The sequence below is a fragment of the Rhincodon typus genome, chromosome 16 (assembly GCF_021869965.1).
Source record: "Rhincodon typus isolate 14 chromosome 16, sRhiTyp1.1, whole genome shotgun sequence".
In the NCBI taxonomy this organism is placed as follows: Eukaryota; Metazoa; Chordata; class Chondrichthyes; order Orectolobiformes; family Rhincodontidae; genus Rhincodon; species Rhincodon typus.
The window spans coordinates 38,071,142-38,091,697 of NC_063347.1; the positions used below are offsets into that span (position 1 = coordinate 38,071,142).

The following is a 20,556-nucleotide window of genomic DNA, read 5'->3' on the forward strand; positions in this document are numbered from 1 at the left end:
CTGCAAACTAAATGTACTCTGACAACATATAATCTTGGAATAAACTGGTGATCTAGTTTGCTATTATCTCAATTAAGTGTGTATAACTTAACCAATGCTACTTCGGCGTGGCATGCTACTGTTGACCAGCTATAGCAGTCAAAGGAAAACAATAAAACAAAGTTAAGATACTGAAACATTTCACGCAATGTAGCTTTAGATAGCCTAGAGTAGATATGATGTTTGATTTCCCAAATGAATTCAACATTTTTATTTTTCTGGTCCTTGATGGTCACTTTTCAACAATTATCAATGGGTAAATGTCTGAATAGGCAGGTTTCATTTTTGGGATAAATTATTTATTTTTGCCTGAGTCAATTTTGCATCTGTTCTCAAACCTTTCACATCTGGTTTATCGTCTCATATGGCAAATAGCATACGGATGTCTATTACATTAAATCATAATCACATCATCTTTCATTCATCTTAATATCTTTACATCACTCCACTATCAAATTTGACTCACATAAACGGGAAAACTATAGTCTGCATATTTCTTTTAGAAGATCAAGCCAGCTTCGTAAATTTATTAAAGTATATAGCTAGCACCATCTGCAACAAACAGGGGATGTGAGCTTACAATATCAGGATGGAGGTGGGGAGAAAAAAGTCTAATCATAGCACATCTGACAAAGGTAGCACTTATGTTTAGCCCCTGTAATAAACTTTGTAACATAATAAAACTGTCAATTAAATCTTTCAGCCATCAGAATTAACACAAAAGTTGGAACTGTCATATCTGCTTCAGTCCACTGACTGCTGCATAATTACTCCTTTGTGTCAGAACAGAGAAGAAAAATAATAAAATTTACTAATTTCTTACCAAATACATCGCAAAAACATTTGGCTAAAATGAACAAACAAATTAGGTAAATGCAACGAAAGGATACTTTTGTAGTTACAGAACGTCCACTTTCAGAATTACAATTTGTCATCTCTCAATCAATAAAATATGATCATATGGGCTTTATATGAAAGAAGGGTCATGGAACATCTCCGGTTTCCTTTTTATGGTAACTATTCCAAGATTATTTTTGACATCTAATAGTAGACAGAATCAAGGTAGTATACATTAACAATTCAATACATTGTCCATGCTTTTAAAAATAGATCAAGATCCTATACAGGCTAATCAAACAATATTTTCTGTCCTTTATAGTAACTACTTAGGTTCCCAATCAAGTAACCTGTTTAATACTCATGAAGTGGAATAACTAAAGGTATTCCAAAAATCTCAATTATTTTTGAATTTTTTGGCCAATGGCACTCATTTGGAATTAATAACTGCAACTTTGATGAAACAATAGTGAAAATGGAAACCTGAAGGCAAAGCAAGCTAATTTTGCACCATATCTCATTGAGAAAGTAACAATGTTTGACTCAAACACATCATTAATGCGTCAATTGGCCAGCAATTGTGTGAGAAAAAGAGTTGAATTGTCACTTGCCAGAAGCTGACAACTAATTTGTGCCACTCTGTCATTAGCTTTGCAAAAGTAAATATTTTTCACAAAGTTGCTGTATTTGTTGCAATTGTCCATGAAACTTGCGAAAAAAGCTAAGACTAGTAAAGTAAAACCACACATTTAATGACAAGATTAATGGCTGTCAATCAATTTCTCTTTCCAAAAATAAAAGGATTATAAGCATGGAATCATATTCCTTCAGGTTATGAATTATTTTTGGAGATTATAAAGTTTAAAATTTTAAATGAAAAGAAAAACCTCTATCTTAATCTAACCTATATTATATGCCCTTTACTTCTCTTTCTGGAAATGATTTCACATCAAATTCATCTACCTTCTCAGTCCTTCCTCCCTTTCTTTTTAAATCTTTAATTTGCCAAGATACATTATTTGTCTCATTGTTTGCTCAGCAATATCCGTTTGCAGCCATTTCAGCAAGGATAAGTCTAACTAATGGGGCATGCTACGAGATAGCCCAATCCCAGGAAAATCTAGTACACCATGATCTATTATCTTGGCAATGACTCATCAGTGAGTATTGCATCCAGGAACTAAAATGGTCCTAAGCCAATTATATTTTTACAATCTCCTCACCGTTCTTGTTGCTCACTGACTTTTTTTTCCCAGTCTGCTTAGTTAACAAAATGTCTGCAAGATAAAAGCGCAAACAAATATATTTATATTCTGAATAACCACGATTTCCGACACGAAAAATCTGTCTTTTCCTAACTTATTTGCTATTTAGAAACTCCTTCAAGATCCACAAACATATTCTCAATCAATGGATGTTGTAACGAGAACCTCGGGTGAAGAGTAAGAATAACATTTTGTTATAAAGTTTCTGTGACATGCAGGAAAAGGCAATTTGGTCTTTTATATCTCCTTCAATGGAACGTCATGAATTTCAGTCCCAGATCCTTTAATCAAAAGATGTGCCAGAATCTGTTTTAAAGCTCCAGTGTGCATTTCTGTGTGTCTACAGTGGGCTAGATTCCACAGACATGCAGCAGAAATGTTTAAAATAATAAAACAGTGCAAAATTCTGTTAAATACTTATAACTTTTTTAAAACACGTAGGGGATTAGCTGTAAATACTCATGACAAGTGAATGATTCATTTTAAACACATATTGCAGCAGGGAACAGCAGCTCATCTCATAGATAACTAATGATCACGTGTAGGCTCCATGCAGATATCCTTCCACAAATGGGAACCAAGAGGACAGATAATGTCATTTTGAATAAGACACAGCACCGCAGAAAATCACTTTACTGACTAATACTACACAATTCAGAGTACCTGTTGTTTAAAAACAACTAAATGTTTCACATTGACGTAAAACAAATGTACCCATCTTCCAACTTTGAAGAATTGTTGACAAAGTGAAAAGGATCAAAAATAAATTTAACAAGTTCATATTGTACAGTAATTTGCACATAATTCCAAATGCCGGAAGTTCCTTTCTTTTTCTACATCTCCAAAATGATTTGTTGCAAATGTATGAATATTAATAACCATAAAAAAATGTAAAGACCGATTCATAGAATTTTTACAGTGAACAATCTGGCTCAGATTTTGCATTTGCGGTGACTGTGAAACTATTAACATTGTCATTATTTCTCCTATGAAACTGGCAACAATTTGCAGAAGATAATGACTATTTTTAAATTCTCGGTCTGCTGTCTGTTAGGATTCTTCAAAGTTACTGATTATTTCTGCTGCTAAGTGACATTGCTATTTCTGAACATCAGAAGGTGTTTGAATTGGTAACATATTTAAACTGTGTGTGGCTCAGAGGCTGCAGCTGTGTTTGAGATCAGCAATGAGCAATGTTATCTCTTAACCAATCACAATATTCAGGTCTTGAAACATTAACCTACTATTTTTACCTTTATATATAAACCTATTAGCCATTCAAAATGTAATCAAAGATTTATTAGCTTACATCCAATATTTTTGAGACTGTAAGGCAATAAAAATCAAGTCGCACAAGTGTTCATTTAACAAGTTGCAACCTAAGGCATTATCATAATACACAGAATTTATAGCATAGAAATGGGCCATTCAGGCCAACTGATACATGCCAGCATTTATGCTTAATATGAAGTCCCTGTCAGGGATTAGAAACAGGATCTGAAACAGGGCATCATGTCGAGATTCAACAGTTACTCAATTCTTTAGGACTCAAGTATTATTAGTCTATAGCTTTGAAAGGCAAAAAACATCAATTACAATAGTACCTGTGCACATGCTCTTTGGATAATTGCACCTTCAACTAATTCTGTAGCCTGTGCGAGACAAGCAAAATCATGCTGGAAATCAGCAGTATAAAAAAATCTGGCTGGACAGTCAATGTTACAGGTGCCTCAGACACTCCATTCATCTGCTGTATGTATGTAAAGGGAATCACATGGACAATCACCAACAATTTCTGAATTGAAAGAAGCCATTCATCAGCTATGTGAATGGAAAGGGATTCACTCCAACTTCTTGGCACATCACAGAGAGACCACATACAAAATCTAAGAAAGCTTTGCAAGTTCAAGGGATCTAATGCATAGTGAATTTGTACTGAAAGCAGGCTGTTTAAATGCTCGAAGTAGGAAGACATATCATTCCTCTTTCATTTTGATAAGTGCAATGTGGTAGCATTTATCTTCAAATCAAACTTGGGAATACAGAAACAAATCTTCAATATCATAGAATCATAGAATCCCTACACTGTGGAAACAGGCCCTTCGGCCCAGCAAGTCCACACCAAACCTCAGAGCATCCCACCCAGACCCATCCCCCTATAACCCACCTAACCTACACCTCCCTGAACACGATGGGCAATTTAGCATGGCCAATCCACCTAGCCTGCACATCTTTGGACTGTGGGAGGAAACCGGAGCACGCAGAGGAAACCCACGCAGACATGGGGGGAATGTGCAAACTCCACACAGACAGTCGCCCGAGGGTGGAATTGAACCCAGGTCCCTGGTGCTGTGAGGCTGCAGTGCTAACCACTGAGCCACCATGCTGCCCCATGGCTTTCCGTGGCCTATGTCAATATTGTCCATTCCATCTGAATGATTAGAAAAATACATCAGTGCTTTTTCGTTTCTTAAAAGTGTATTAAGAAATACAATTTGATGCTTAAAACTTCATCCAAGATACTGCTCTAACGTATGCAAACAAAAACAGCGGTGTGATCTTAAAAACAAACTTTATAATTTGTGTACAATTGGGCTGATGTAAGCCTAAGGTGTCTCCAAGTATAAGCTTGGCTGCCTCTTTTATTACAAAAGTCAGGCAATTTTATAAAGTGGAACAAGATTTCATTTGGCTCAGGGGAAGATTTTTGTTCATTCCAATTGCGCACAAAACCTTAAATTTTATTAGGTGAGCTTCCTGCATATGTAGAAAGTACTTAATGTGCCATTAACAAAATTAATTTTATCAGATACATTAGCTCCTGGATCTCAAAGGTGCAGTTTATGATATCGTTTACATAACTGGCTATAAATATTATACTTATTTATAGGTTCTGATTACTGGAGTATTAAAGGAAAGTTATTTTAATACCTGGTTATTTTATGTATTTTCCACTAGTTAATCACTAAAAGCATTTCAACTGCTTCACCTCTTAACTGTCTTACAAGCTTCGGATTAGTTATCACAACCTCAACCACAAAAAGTGTAGATTTGACCTACACCCAAATATAAAGCTAACTGTAAATAATTGGTTCTGTTCCTCCTTATCGAATCATGGATATAACACCAGGTGCACAGACTTCTCCAGTCTCACTCAATAATCTATCCTGGGTCCCTTTCTGTCTTTTTTTATTCACTTACAGGATGTACGTGTCTCTGGCTAGGCCAGCATTTATTGCCCATCGCTAATAGCTTAGAGGGCAGTTAAGAGTTAACCAAATTGCTGTGGGTCTGGAGAGTCACATGTAGGCCAGACCAGGTAAAGGTGATAGATGTCCAATGTAAAGGACATCAGTGAATTAGATGGGCTTTTCTGACAATTGATAATGGCTTAACGGACATCATTAGACCCTTAATTCCAGATTCTGTATTGGACTGAAATTCTACCATCTGCCATTCCGGGTTCTGAATCAGGGTTCCTAGAACATTAGCTAAGTTTCTGGATTAATAGTCTAATAGGCCAGTGCCTCTCCTAAAAGCCGCTCCTTGGTGACATCATTTAAAAAGACAATATTAGCTTTCAAATACACAGTGATGGCACCCAGTTCTACCTCACTACCACCTCTCTTGATTCTTGCACTGTTGCTGAATTCTAAAGATTGCTTACCTAATATCCAGTACTGAATGAGCAGAAATTTCCTCCGCATAAAACTGAAACCATTATTCGTTTCTCCGATCCAAACTTCATTTCTTAGCGATGGACTGCATCCTTCTCCCTGGCACCTGTCCAGTATTAAATCAGGCTGCTTGCAACTTTGGTAAACACTTGACCACAAGATGAGCTTTCAGCCTCATATTTCTGACCTCCCAAAGACCGCCTATTTCCACTTTTGTAACATTGCCTGACTTGGCCTGTCTCAGCTCATTTGCAACTGAATGTTTAAGGGGACATTTCAGAAAACTCAATAAGTGTATTCCCTCTTTAAAGGAACATTCTAAATGAAGAACACACTTCTGTGGTTAAGTAAAGAAATTGAAGAAAGCAAACTGCACAGAGAAGTGACAAGACATATGAATGGTCATAATATAAAGAATGGTACAGAATGACTCAAAGGTTAATTAGGGCAAAGAAATTAAGAGTACTAGAGAAAGCTTAGCTGGAAATGTAAAAATGGACAGCAAGAGGCAAAGAATTAAGTGGGAGTCCACTACAGAATTGGAATGGGGAGTTAATAGTTGATGATTAGGAAATGGCACATGAAATGAATGAATATTTTCCTTCTATCTTCCTATAGAGGATACAAAAATCAGGAGGTAAAAGGTATAGAGGAACTTGTTAAAATTACAAATCAGTTGGAAAGCAGAGCATAGCAAACTGATGGGGCTGCAGACTGATAAGTCTCTGAGTCTGGATAGACTTTATCCTTAAATCTTGAAAGAAGTAACTAATGGGGTAGAAGATTAGGTGGTGGCAATTTTTCATAATTTACTAAATTCAGGAAAGGTTCCGGCAGTCTGCCAAGGTTGCAAATATAACCCCTCTATTCAAGTTGGAAAGGAGGCAGAAAACAGGAAACAGGTGATGGAAGCAGAGCTATTGATTATTTTTAAGGCAGAGGTACATCAATTTTTGTTATGCAATGGTTATTGGGGGTAGATAGAAATGTGGAAGTCAAACGTAATCAGATCAACCATTGAATGCAGGAGCAGGTTCAGGTACTGAAAGGGCTACTTCTGCTCTTAATCTGTACGCTCATATGAACCCCTTATTCAGTACTTGTTAACTGAAAACTTCAATACTCCAATACCCTCCTGATTGGTCTCTCATATTCTATCCTTTATAAACTACAGACCATTTTGCTGCCGATGTCTTGATTTGCACCAAATCCTATTTACGTATCAGCCCTGTGCTCATTCTCTTGCATTTGAGCCTGGTCAAGCCATGCCTTGGTTATAAAATTCACATCCTTGTTTTCCAGTCCACTCATGGTCTCGATCCTCCTTTACACCTAATTTCTTCCAACTCCATAAACCTTCAAGATATCTGTGCTCTTTTCTGCTCTCTCAACAATCTCTGATCTTAATTGCTTCACCGTTGGTGACTGCCTTTAGTTATTGTGGCTCTAAGCTCTGGAAGAGTCTCCCTATATCTCTCTACTTGCTTTCCTCTTTTAATACACCCCTTAATTTTTTTGTCATATCACCCAATATCACGTAATACAGTGTCATACTTTGTTTTATAAGAAAGGTTATGGTGCGTTTCACTCCCTTAAAGATGCTGCATAAACAAGATGCTGTAACTGAAGAGATTGTCTTTAAGTGGAATAAGGTTGGAGTTGGCAAGTTTTTTTTTTACAGTGCAGAATTTATCTTTTCATCTGAAACACAAGTATAATTTTAAGCGAAAGATGCACACATCATGGTAAAAGTAGGCTTGTGTAGCTTCTAAAATTTCAGCCACACAAATGTAGAACTCTGTATGAGATGAGCTGAAAGATCCCACAATCTCCAGTGTCTCAGCAAAGGCTATACGTGCCCCCCAGAGGCATAGAGCTGAGGAGAAAAAGAAAGAGGATGGTGACATAAAACTAGAGTTGGAGACCAGTATATTCAAAAACATTTTGCAAATGTGAAGAAGCTGACAAGATGAAGACATTAAGGGAATTTTACTCAACAGTGACAACAGACCAGACTGAAAGAACACTATCCAGAATGGACAATAGGACTGAAGTATTCTACTGACACTATTATACATGAAGCTGCAAAATGAAAAGCTGCAGGTGGACTTTGGTCAAGGAAAAAGTAGATAAGATGAGAAGAAATTAAATGTAATCTTCCCACTGTTCACTGATGATTGAGAAGCGCAGATTTACAATTTTAACTTCATGATGCTGTAACCTACCACAAAGAAGGAAGCTTTCTTCAATAATCAATCCATACAAATAACAATCTTCTGTCCAGCATTCATATGTGCTGTACTACTTGACATGGCTCATCGCATAGGTCTGATACCAGGTGATCCCCCACCCAAATGCTGAATCAACGATCATTATTTAGAAAACTTGGTGGCTGCTGAAAGCATACAATGAGCTAATTAAGATGATCATTACAATATTTATTAAAAGAGAATTTTTAGATTTTTTTAAGGTTTGTCAGGAATTAACAACTTGAACATCTAAGAAATAGCATAGCAGCTCCTCAAATCCCATTATCCTCGATTTCTTTTTATTTCAAATATTTCCGATAATGTGATGCCTCAATGAGAAACATCTGATCCTTATTTTCATTGCTTTGGCGCTAATTCTTTTTTAATATACAAACCTTCACCAACACAGATTCTCATAACTATAACATGTTGCTTTGGAGACTGAACTTTATTATTTTAGACTCATTTACAATGTAGCTGAGACCAATAACTGCAGTTTGGGTTTCAAACAGGCAGAACCTGATTAACATTTCTTGGCTCTGGACTGGTCAAAATTCCATTTGGTTTAGCAATGAACTCTGCACATTATGGATACCTACACGTGCAGCATTGATTCCCAGATGTCAGAAATTCAATGTTTGGAAATGGAAAGAGCAGAATCTCATGTTCTATAATGCGGATTTTTAAAAACAAACTAGCAGGAAGGTTTTACAACCACCAGTTCTGAGGAAGGGTCACTTGACCCAAAATGTTAACTCTGATTTCTTTCCACAGATGCTGCCAGACTTGCTTAGCTTTTCCAGCATTTTTATTTTTGTCAGCATTCACCGCTTTTTCTGTTTTTATTTACAACTACCTGACTGTATATGTCCAGGAGGTACTATTTCACTCCACTCCAGAACTTAGATTGGGCGTTGTCTACAGATTTACACGGTCAGGTTCACACTGATACAGCACTAATGACAAACTTGTCATGTAGATGTATCCTTAAATATATTTAAGTACTTTGTTTTAAAAAACAATCCTGTTAGAAATAGTTGAGAATATCCAAACTGTTATTTTTACTAATGACCTACTCGAAGGTGAATTCTCTTGTTAATTTTTAGACAATGAATAAAGAATTTGAAACAACAGATTTGGTAACACACAGGCAGATAAGATAATTCAGTTAGCTGTGCTTTCCAGTTCCCAAAATGAGTGGCTACGCTGTAATGACCAGCTGATAGTGAATGATCTTCATATTCAAAAATACTGTGTCCTAAGCACCAACCATAAGATGCAAGTCAAGTTATATGAAAACATAAATTGCTTTTTAATTATATAACTAAATGCAAAGTTAATGAAGCTCACCTAATTTAATTCTTAGCCATAAATTTCAGTATAATAGAAAAATCGTAAATTGATTATAAAGTATTTAGTCCTTCCTTATTAAGATTAACAGCATGAATCTGACAATACATCAAGTTTTATATGATTCTGTGCTGTTTTACCTTGACGAGTTTAATTAAAATCATAAGTTAAAAAATTAATATCTTATCCTAATGGGAAATAATCGGTACCCATTTTCTTTCTTGCAGTAATTTTCCATTACCCAAAATTGTGCATATATCACAGTGACATACCATTAAATAACTAAATTATAATGTAGTGATAATTTGATAAGGATAGCCATTATTGTGTAGGATTGTTTTATTATGCCCTATCTCAGCACCAAGCGTCCACAGTGAGCAGACGGTTTGGGTCTATTCATGAACTTACCAATCAGATTTACCTTATAGCACGTGGAACTATAGGAATCCAACACACACACTGACCAGTGAACATAGGTTTTTGATAGATTGTACTAGAGAACTCATTGGTAGATTTCTCAATCAATACTTCAAGAAAAGGGATGTCGTCTGATTATTCCATTTCATGGGTAAATTTTACCGGAAGATGGTGTAGCTTAAACTGCGTTAATAAAATTTTTGTTGCAGCTGCAGATTCAAATATCACAAACCTGTGATCAAAACATCCACGACTGAGAAGCATGCAAGTTTAAGAGGTCATTGGTCATTCAATTGAAGCTGCATTTCTCATGGTAACTAAAAGAGATGTCATCAAGTGGTGGACCTTGAGCGGATCTCATGGCAATGCCATTTAGATGGGCATATAAGATGTCGTTAAAAATAAACTCAACTGCAGGAGCAACGAAGTTCACGAGTTTGATAGAGACAGATTCAGACAGGTAGCACAGTTAGATTGCCATGATATAGTGACATGGTGCAAATGTCAATCACTTCCTTGAGTGGTATGTTAGCAAATAAACTAGCAATGTCAAAAGATCACACAAACATGCTGTTTTTGTCAATATGAGGCAGTGTATAATCTTTGTAAAAGTGAAGGAATCCTTCACAGCAAATGTGGAAATCTGAATCAAAACATGTTGCAATAGCCCACTAAAACATTTGGCCAATTCAGATTGTGCACAGCCAGTCAAAGATAATATAGGTCAGGAAGAAACGTTGGCCTTTTTTGTGTTTTGGGCAGCCTATACATTCAAGGACGCCTGACCTGCAAAGATAAATCTTATATACAGATTCAGGCAGGTCAACAGCCTTTTGCAAATCCCGTACATGCCTCTGTAACTTGCCTTTGAGTATTGCTGTATGATCATATAGTGTGGCAGGCTTCATAAGTATAAATTAAGCCATCATTGAGCACAGTGTGCACTTTGCTGCTGTAGTCATTTTTGTTGAGCATGACTACAGGTCCTCTGTCATGTTTATTTATATGCATATCAAGGTTTGCCTGGAGCCTACATAACAATGTCAGTTTGACCTTCGCCCTCCTTTTCCCCCACCATTGGTGGCCAAGTCCTAATTTGTCCAATTCTTACTTAGAATTTGGGAATCAGAATCACAGTGATTTCTTTAAAAGAAGTTGCCACATTTCCCACAGGCAACATGAAATGTCAATTAACGACATACTGACATGAATGCAGCCTCGGTGTACTAAAGATACTTTCGGCATTGAGCTTTTCTTAAAAAAACAGTAACAATTTACCAGTTAATTTAAAAATTCAACTCATGATATCTTGTTTAAATATTTTCAGGAATTTTTAACTAAACACATTAGAAACAGTAAATTCCTAAACCTTAAAGTCTTAAATTCTACTGACACTTGTATTCTTTCTACAGTATTTATACTAAATGTTCCACTGAATCAGGTTCCAAATTAAATGTGCAAATTAAATGTAACAAAGTGTGATAAACAGAACTCTGCATTTACAGGTCGAAAATAACAGGGTTTGATTTAAATATGAAATAGTTTTGCTTTACATACGATTACAGCATTTTTTTAAAAACCCCTCTTTATGTATATTACTTTTCATATCATCCACCTTAGTCAGATTTGCTCAATAACTCTATCCAGGTTTCTGACATTGAAAATTTTGAAGCAACCATACAGAGATATACAAGACAATCTGATAAGATTCACGCTTTCATTTTTACTCCCTTTGTGTGAGGAAAATACCTGACCTTTATTTGATGCAAATAGTGGAAATGAATTAAGAGAAATTGTTGCAGAATAATAAAGTATGTTGCTTTCATTAGTGAAGGAAGAACAACATGTCTTCGCATTATTTCCAAAAAATAGTTGACCAATCCTTTATACAAGGCTGTAAGGAATAATATATAATGAATTGGTAGCCAATTAGTTTAGTGGATTAGTTAAGACACCTGTGCAGAAATGCAGCAGAATTCTGACAAGAAATGATATGCAGATCTACACTGATTTCATATGGAGGTGATGGCCCAGTAGTAGTAAAGGTAATGTTCTGAGAATACGGGTTCGAATCCTGCCACAACAGATGGTGGAATTTGAATTCAATGAAAATGAGGAATTAACAATCGAATGATGACCATGAAACCATTGTCGATTGTGCAAAAATTCATCCAGGGAAGGAAACTGCCATCCTTACCTGGTTTCTAGACCCATAAGAATGTGACTCCTAACTGTCCTCTGGACAATTATGGATGGGCAATAAATGCTAGGCCAAGGCAGCAACACCCACATTCCATGAATAAAGACAAAACAAAATGCTGCAGAATTGTACAACTCATTTGTTCATTTGCAGAATGCATTTTCACTGGGGCTAGCAACAATAATAAACTTTAATATAAAATTTGTTCAAACAATCTATTAACACAAAACTTTACCTTATTAGCTTCCAGAGAAATGCACAGGCTAAGATTCTAGATTTTACAGCAAACTGACAAATGCCAAGTAAAAGATAATTCCTGAATTACTTTTCATAATTTGTTGCATTAAGAAGGATTCAACAATCTGGTACATTATTAACGGTACACAGATGAGTTAAATTTGTCCACATGTTTTTCTAAGCTGCAAGGTAGCAGACTCCTACTGGAACATGATGTGGCATAAATCTCATGGGTACTTTGGAAGAATGTGCAATAAAACGAATTGGACTAAAATCATGTAAAAAGATTCCATTAGTTCAAATGGAAGAGAATTACTGTAAGTCAGAATTATTCAAGCATCTTGTCTCCCTTCAATATAAATAGTTTAATTATCCAAAATATGGTAGCTGGATGATAGAGAAATTTCATGCCCAGTTCACATTTTTCTTTCCATCAGTGCCTCACAAAGAATTTTCAACATTAATACAACTAATTTGCAATTGGGCCAAGCAAGACCGAAGCCCTTCAAGGAGAGTGGATTCATCCTTAACTCGCCACCTCCAGAGCGAGCGTGGAAAGCTGGGGAAAAAAAACCTTCCAATGCTCCATAAACAACAGAAAAGGACGGAGGTAATGGAGTATGTAAAAGGTGCAGTATGTTCGAAATGCAACATCAGTTCTGAGTAATGACTACAGGAAATGCATGCTTTGAAAGACAAAGGTGATAAAGTTTCAGGCAATCATATACTGTACATTAGCCTTTCAGCAATTACTCTGACATATCTAAAACTGAGCTACTATATCAATTTTTGAATTTATTTTCAATATATATTTAAGATTTCCCAATTTCCTGCACAATGAAACTCTTTTTAGATAAGTAAATTTAGGTCAGCAGCTACAAATTTTTTTGACTATCCAGATTTTTAAAAACAAAAATACAAGGTGAAATTGAAAATACTGTTGAAACCCAAACTTGCATCATAACTCAGAGTGCTAGAAGTATACTGAAAGGTTCATTCTCTCAACTTAAAGTTTTGAAAGGAGTTGTATCAGTCTAAATGACAATGCAGGATATACTAATTTTATTAATCTGCCTTCAACTTCCATTCGCAATGTGGCATTGTTATCAAAACTCAAAACTGTAATTTTTCCAATGAACAAGTTCAAGAATTTCCAAACATACTAAAGTGATGGATGCTATGCTTATATATACTATGCACCTGGAATACTGAGATATTTTACACTGTACACAGAGAAAAGAATGGAAATCTGGCTGTAGAATGTATAATTAAATACATTATAATATGTACAATGTCCATTTGGCAAACAGACCTGCTTATAAGCATGGTACTGCAGCAGTAATAATTTATCATTAACCATAGTAAAGTTGTATTAGAGAAAATGAGATATCCATGACCTTCTACTGCTTACTCCAAAAAATACGAAGTACTAAACCATCCTACTATTCCAATTAGGCTTAAACTTAGTCTTCTTTTTTCAAAATCATATCACATAAAGCAAAGCTAACACAATGCATAAAGAAAACTATACACATCAGTCCACAAAGAATTATAATTTCCTTTCTAGAATGGATTGCTTACACTTTGATATTTGATAGCATTTTGGGATGCCAGACACTCTCAGAACTTTAATGATACCATAGGCAAATTAATTATTATGTTAACACAGTCTTCCTGTGCGCTTTGAATTGCATTGCCAAACTTAGAGTAACCTCCTAGAGCCTGTCACGTACATTGGCACAATACAAGGTAATACTTCTGGATTATCTTCTGTCCCAACTCTAGACTTCAATCTCTATTGCTTCCATGACATAATTTTGCTGAATGTGTTTCTTAAGAACACTATTATGGTCAATGTGATTCATTAAAATCTCCTCTTTTGCTCCCCTCTGAGCTCCAGGTATGTTCTCTAACATGATCAAATTTTCAACACAGAACATAACAGTTGGTGGCCATTTGGCCTATCAAGCCCGTGTCGGCTCTTTGTCAAAGCTCTCCAATTAGTCATTACCCATAATGAGGTAAAATTTCCTGTTCAAGTATCTATCCCATTTTCTGTATATTCCAGATCCAAAAAACTTGTTCTGCAAGAAAAAAAATCTCATGCTAATCTGCTTTCTCCAGAGCTGGTACATCTGCTCCTGAAAACAGGTTCTCTTTATTTACCATATCAAAGACCTTCATGATTTTAAACACTTGCATTCAATCTCCGTTTAATCTTCATTGTACCAAGCAGAACAATACCAGTTTCTTGTGTCTGTCCATGTAACTGGAGTTTTTCAACCCTGATACCATTCTAGTAAATCACATCTACACACTAAGGCCTTGAAAACATCCCAGTACTTGTTGCCACAACTGATCAAACAGTTGGGGCCTAATCAATTTTTAAAAAAATGTTTAGCATCTTCCAGACATCGCTTCATGGATGAAGACTGTAATCACCAGTAGTGACTAGTCAGGCCTGATCGTGATCATTAAATTCTCCCACAGCAGGGTGAAGTGAAGGTATGGTCGCTGCTGTGGACAACTGGATTTATTCTTTCCTCTTTCATTTTGGTACTGTGCAGTTGGTGCTGAAGAGTATTTCAATATGTCATAACAAGTGATCCAGGTCTGACTCCAGCATTCCTCAGGGGGTTTTGAGTTTGATATGCTATAGTCCACAGGTAAATTTTAGTGCTTCATAGAAACTTCTTATGTCGAAGTATCAACATACAAATGAGTCTTTCTTCTGTAAAGGTGATCCATCAGTCATTATGGAAGCTCTGCAGTTTTCACTGAAATGTGCTGCACGTTTAATGGTCGATTGTATTTTTCTCTTGGCTAGCCAACTGAGCTTTGTGATCTGATGTCTTTAATAAGAATATAAGCCATAGGACTTCGGACTCGCAGATTTTGGATTTTCTCACTATCTTTATCAAACTAGTCCCTGGTTTTCTTGTGCTGGGTCCAAAGATCTTGTTGCAAGTAGTTTTGTGTTCCCAGAGTTTTGCTGGAATAGAATCAGCAGTGAAATCAGGTTGTTACAATCTGATCTCTAAGACTGTTTGATATCTATCTCTGCAGGATGAGGTTTACAGGTTGCTGACTCAAAATATCTTGCCTAGCTTCTCTCTAGGACTCTTCTTGGGCTAAGGCTAGAAATGGAAGGTCAAATTTAAGCAAATGAGCCAGTGGTCTGTACGCCAATCAGCAGTGGACACAACTCCAGCATACAGAATGCCATGTAGGTCACACTGCTACACCAAGATGCAGTCTATTAGACACCGGTGTTTAGAGTGGGGCTGCATGGATGGGGTCTCAAAATGATCTTTATGTTGAAAGAAGGTTTCGCATGTGGAAAACTGCTGCTCGGCACAGGTTTCCAGGAGTAGATGTCCGTTTATACTGCAGTCTCCACTTCATCAGTTTTGAGCATTCGCCTTCGCAGCCAACACTGATGTGAAATTGTCAAAGATGACAATGTTGTCCTTGGGAGTGACTAACTGGATTAGTTCATGGAGATCTGTGTAGAACTTAACCTGTCAGGTAGGTTAGTCTTCAAGATTGGACAGCATTCGCTGATGAGAGTTGCCTGCTGCTGTTTTTGGATGGGAAGGTGCAGGGACACGACGTGTTCAGAATGGTTGACTGGCAGGCTTGAAAGTTTAATGATTAACAGTTTTCTTCACATTAAAACCATCACCAAACAGGCCTGTTCACCTTGAGGTTGATCTGGCCAGTCGCGGGTATATCCAGAGTTTGAGTTCTGTCAGGCTGCCTTGCTCTGAGAAACAGGCCTCACTCAGGGCTACTTTCTCAAGGTCTAATCTGGCTACCTCATGGGCCACCTATGCTGAACATCATTGAGGGTGTCACGAAAGTTGAGCATTCATTGTTCTCGTGTTCCAGTGGGTGAATTTCATAATTTTTCTATTTTTTTCACATTTGAGCTAAGGTTGGAAGTTTATGTCTTTGTATCGATCACAGAGATGCCCGTTGATCATAGTCAGCTAATTGGGTGGTGGGTTGACAAGCATTATTTAGGCCATCTTTTCTCAGCCCCTGTCCAGTTCAGAAACAAGTAATGCTGTCCTATGTGACCAGATGATGATATTATCTCAATGTCATCATCGAAATGATCAATATCTGAGCAGCGTGTCCGCAGGATTGGTACTCGACTGTTCAGATATGGGTGGTAACTTTTAATCTTCAGTCAGCTACACCCTACTCATAGAGTGGACTGGAGTGTCCACTTTATCACATTCTTTTAATAGACTGCAGCATTTTTCCTACTACTGTTGTTAGGCTAAACAGAGTCTCCAGAACTCCACCTTAACTTCCCCCTGTAATTCCTTTGACATCAGTAGTGAGTTGTTGGAGGGGTTGAGGGCAGGACTTATTAATTAATGCTAGGGCCCTGGGTAATGTTGTCAAACAGAGAGACCTAGGGGTTCAAGTACCTAGTTCTTTGAAAGTTGCATCACAGATAGACAGGGTTGTTAAGAAGACATTTAGCATGCTTGCCTTCTTTGCTCAGACTACTGAGTATAGAAGTTGGGACACCATGTTCAGCTTGTACAGGACTTTGGTGAGACCCCTTCTGAAATATCGTGTCCAGTTCTGGTCACCCAATTATAGGAAGGATATTATTAAATTGGACAGGCTTCAGAAAAGATTTACCAGGATGTTGCCAGGACGCAAGGGTTTGAGTTATTAGGATAGGATGGTTAGACTGGGACTTCATTCACTGGAGCATAGAAGGTTGAGGTGTGACTTAATTGAAGTTTATAAAATTATGAGGGGCACAGGTAAAGTGAACAGCAAAGGTTTTTTCCCTAGGGTTGAGGAATTCAAACTGGTGGGCACATTTTTAAGGTGAGAGGAGAAAGACTTAAAATGGACTTGAAAGGTATTTTTTTCACGCAGAGGGTGATTCACTTGTGGAATGAGCTGCCAAAGGAAGCGGTAAATGCAGGTATAATTATAACATTTAACAGACATTTGGACAGGTACATGAATAAGAAAGGCATAGGGGAATATGGGCCAAATGCAGGCAAGTGGGACTAGTTTAGTTTGGTAAAATTGGTCGGCCGAAGGGTCTGTTTCCATGCTGTATGGATCTGCGACTATGGTGGTACATTTGTCACTGTCCAGTCTGCGGAGGCTATTCCAGGACCTGCAGCATTTTGAAAAGTGACAACCAATGCATGCACTACTTACATGCCCACCTCCTTTAGCGCCCTGTAAAGTAGATTAATCTGGTCCTGGGTCTTATCTGCTTTTAGTCCCATTAATTTCTTGAGCATTACTTTCTTTTATCTAATGCTAATTTCCTTCAATTCCTCCTTCACAGAAGGCTTCAGCTTACCTAGATTTCTGGGAAAGAGTAGCATCCGTAATGGAACAGTAAATTTTGGTGAACATCACAGGTAGGCTATGTGGATTCACATTTAGATTTTATTTCCCCTGTTAGTATTAAGCTAAGTCACAGTCGATGGTTAGCACTTTCCTAATTTGTAAATAAGCCAGATGCGAATGCATAAATTTATAGACAAATAGTTTTGTGGCTACAGTACAATATTACATAGATAATTACAGATCACTGGTGCTCATGAAAATGCACATGCATTAATCATCGAACAATTTAGTGTTTGTGCATTCAGTGTTTAATTAAAATAATTTCATTAAAATTTAAATTATTTACAAACCCGTTAAATAACTGCCAGTGCAAAAACACTTGTTATTATATATTCCTTTCTCCTAACAAAAAAATGTTTACAAATACATTGCCTTACCTTGGGATCTGCAGTTAGTAGTTTAAAGGCTTGGTACACCTGATTCTCTTGTACACCACCACCCAGATCAAGGAAGTTTGCTGGTTTTCCTCCATGAAGTTCAATGATATCACAGGTAGCCATTGCAAGGCCAGCTCCATTAACTGTTTATAATTGAAATATCATCTTATACAATTTTGCAAGGCATCATCTTCTAGCACACCAGTTGTTACAATACAGAAAGGCATAAAAGATTAGGACATTATGAACAGTTTCATCTGAAAATTTCAAGTTTTAACAATACTGACAAAAGAAGGAGATTTGCATGGAAGATGGCCCAACAAGGCTGAACAGGCTTATACCGTTGTGACACCCAAAATAGAAGGCAACCCTTTTTAGTCCTATCAGCAATTCAGTAGTACTTTTTCGACTAGAGATGTAAATTTAAAGACCGTTTCTTTTCTTACTCCTTGATTAATGAAAAACACAGAAGTGCATCTTCACTGAAAAGGTGAAAATTTGAGATAATAAACCAGGTGTAAATAAATACAGTCGCTTGTAAACAATAATTAGACAACATAAAGAGGGATAATACAAAACTATTACAACAAATGGGCTAGAAATATAATTAGCACCCATTCTAAGAAATCCTGAACTTTCAACATAACAGAAAGGAAGCATATGGTCCTACAAGTACTGTGGTGGTATCAGGAGTGTACATTGGAATCGCATTAACAACTAAACATCTTACTTAGTTTCCTGAAGCTCTAGCAGGATCTGTTTGTCATTTTGGTAAGCCCTAGTGCCACATGCTAAATTCACCCAGCAGCATGTGGTAGTATAGAATAGAAAAGACCTTTCAGAAATGTTACATGATCATGAAGTCTGTATCAACATAAAGTAAGACCTGAACAATACCCAGGCTTGATCTGATAAAGCAAAATAACATTTGGGCCATACAACAGCTCTGCAATGGCCATCTCTAACATGAGAAATTCTAAACATCTCTCATTAATATTTAATAGAATTCACACCATTGAATATCTGATCATCACTATTCTGAGGATCAGTGAGAGTTGGGCTCTTAATTAGCAGAAACGCAGTTCCAACAAGGTTAGTTGGTTAGTAATCTGCGATGAGAATTGCCATCAGCCTCCACAAAGCCTTTCCAAAGCTTACATGCCACAAGTCTGAGTTTTGAAGAAGGGTCACTGGACCAGAAACGTTAACTCTACCTTCTCTCCACAGTCAGGTAGATGGGTTATCTCCAGGAAAGCTAGGAGAGGTAGGTAGGTAGAGTGGGTCCCCTTCTCAAACAACTAGAGTATTTTGGAAAATGTATCAGGTTTCTAGTATTGAAACTGGCTATACCGTAATGAGGGGCACATCAAATTCCAAGTGATCGATTGTGATAGGGGACTTTCTAGTCAGGGACGCAGCGAGACATCAGAATGGTGTGTTGCCTCTCTGGTGCCAGGATCAAGGATGTCTCAGAGAGGGTGCAGAATATTCTCAAAAGGGAGAGTGACCGGCAGGAGGTCATTGTACATGTTGGTACCAATGACATAGGGTTTCTTGCATATTTCCAACATGTGACGTTCCCATGTCGAACCATGAAAAGATGTTATGGTACACTGGGTGGTAGGGAAACAGTAGCATTCACTTAGAGAGTTTCTAACACAATAGCCTGTGTAGCTTGATTCCTGTAGCTGCAGTTACTGTGACAGTCAGACAGGTGATGATGTAAAATAGCAAAACATTTACAAACGCGAGCTTCTACTTCCAATCTAATACAACCTATGTGCTCCCGAAAGGTTTTCCTTTTCATTTCCCTCCCACTACAGGAACTGAAAAGGATTATTTGTAGCTGGCAGCAATTAACCTGATGCAAATCTGGGCTTTAAATATGACCCTGGCGGCAGAAATCCTGGAAGATCCCAGCAGTGGTGAATGCCTCAAGCAAGATAGTGCATGCATGGTGCTGTAGAGATGTGATAAAATTTAATGAGGTGAGTGGCGCAGAATTGCTCAAGATAACACGCTACAGCTCAGACAGAGAAAAGCCCTTCATGAAATTCTCCAAAATTTTAGAAAATTCAGTCCTTTGTACTAAAATTGTGGATGAATTAGAGAATATATGAGGAATTTGGAAGGTGTCTCTGCAGGTTCATTCAGAAATGAAGTAGCTAAAGAAGGTACTGGGGTTTAGTCAATGATCAGACTAAGCTTACATTTTAATAACGAACAGGATTTGGCAGTTTAAACCTTAGTTCACTGTGAAACAGAGTATAGAGATTGCGAGGAAGATTATGTATTTTTTCATAATGACCAAATAAGATGCCTATGGTCTTTCCAGTGTTTAACTGGAGAATGCAATGACAATAACTCAACAATTTCAAATTCAAACTGACTAAAAACAAAATTCAACTGACAAACATGACATTGTATTGTCGAAGAAAATTACTCAGACAGCTCCTTTCAATCAAAACATTTTACAATTGCTTCTGGGTGTATCAACAAAGAATCTCT

General features: G+C 37.1%; 1 protein-coding gene across 1 annotated transcript in view; it reads right to left on the bottom strand.

The window, feature by feature from the left end:
- The window catches only part of suclg2 (succinate-CoA ligase GDP-forming subunit beta), a 186,672-nt gene that overhangs the window by 77,482 nt on the left and 88,634 nt on the right, over positions 1–20,556 (bottom strand). The window contains exon 3 of the mRNA XM_048606735.1: positions 18,049–18,191. Coding sequence (XP_048462692.1) covers positions 18,049–18,191 — 143 coding nt within the window. The remainder of the gene's footprint in view (positions 1–18,048; positions 18,192–20,556) is intronic.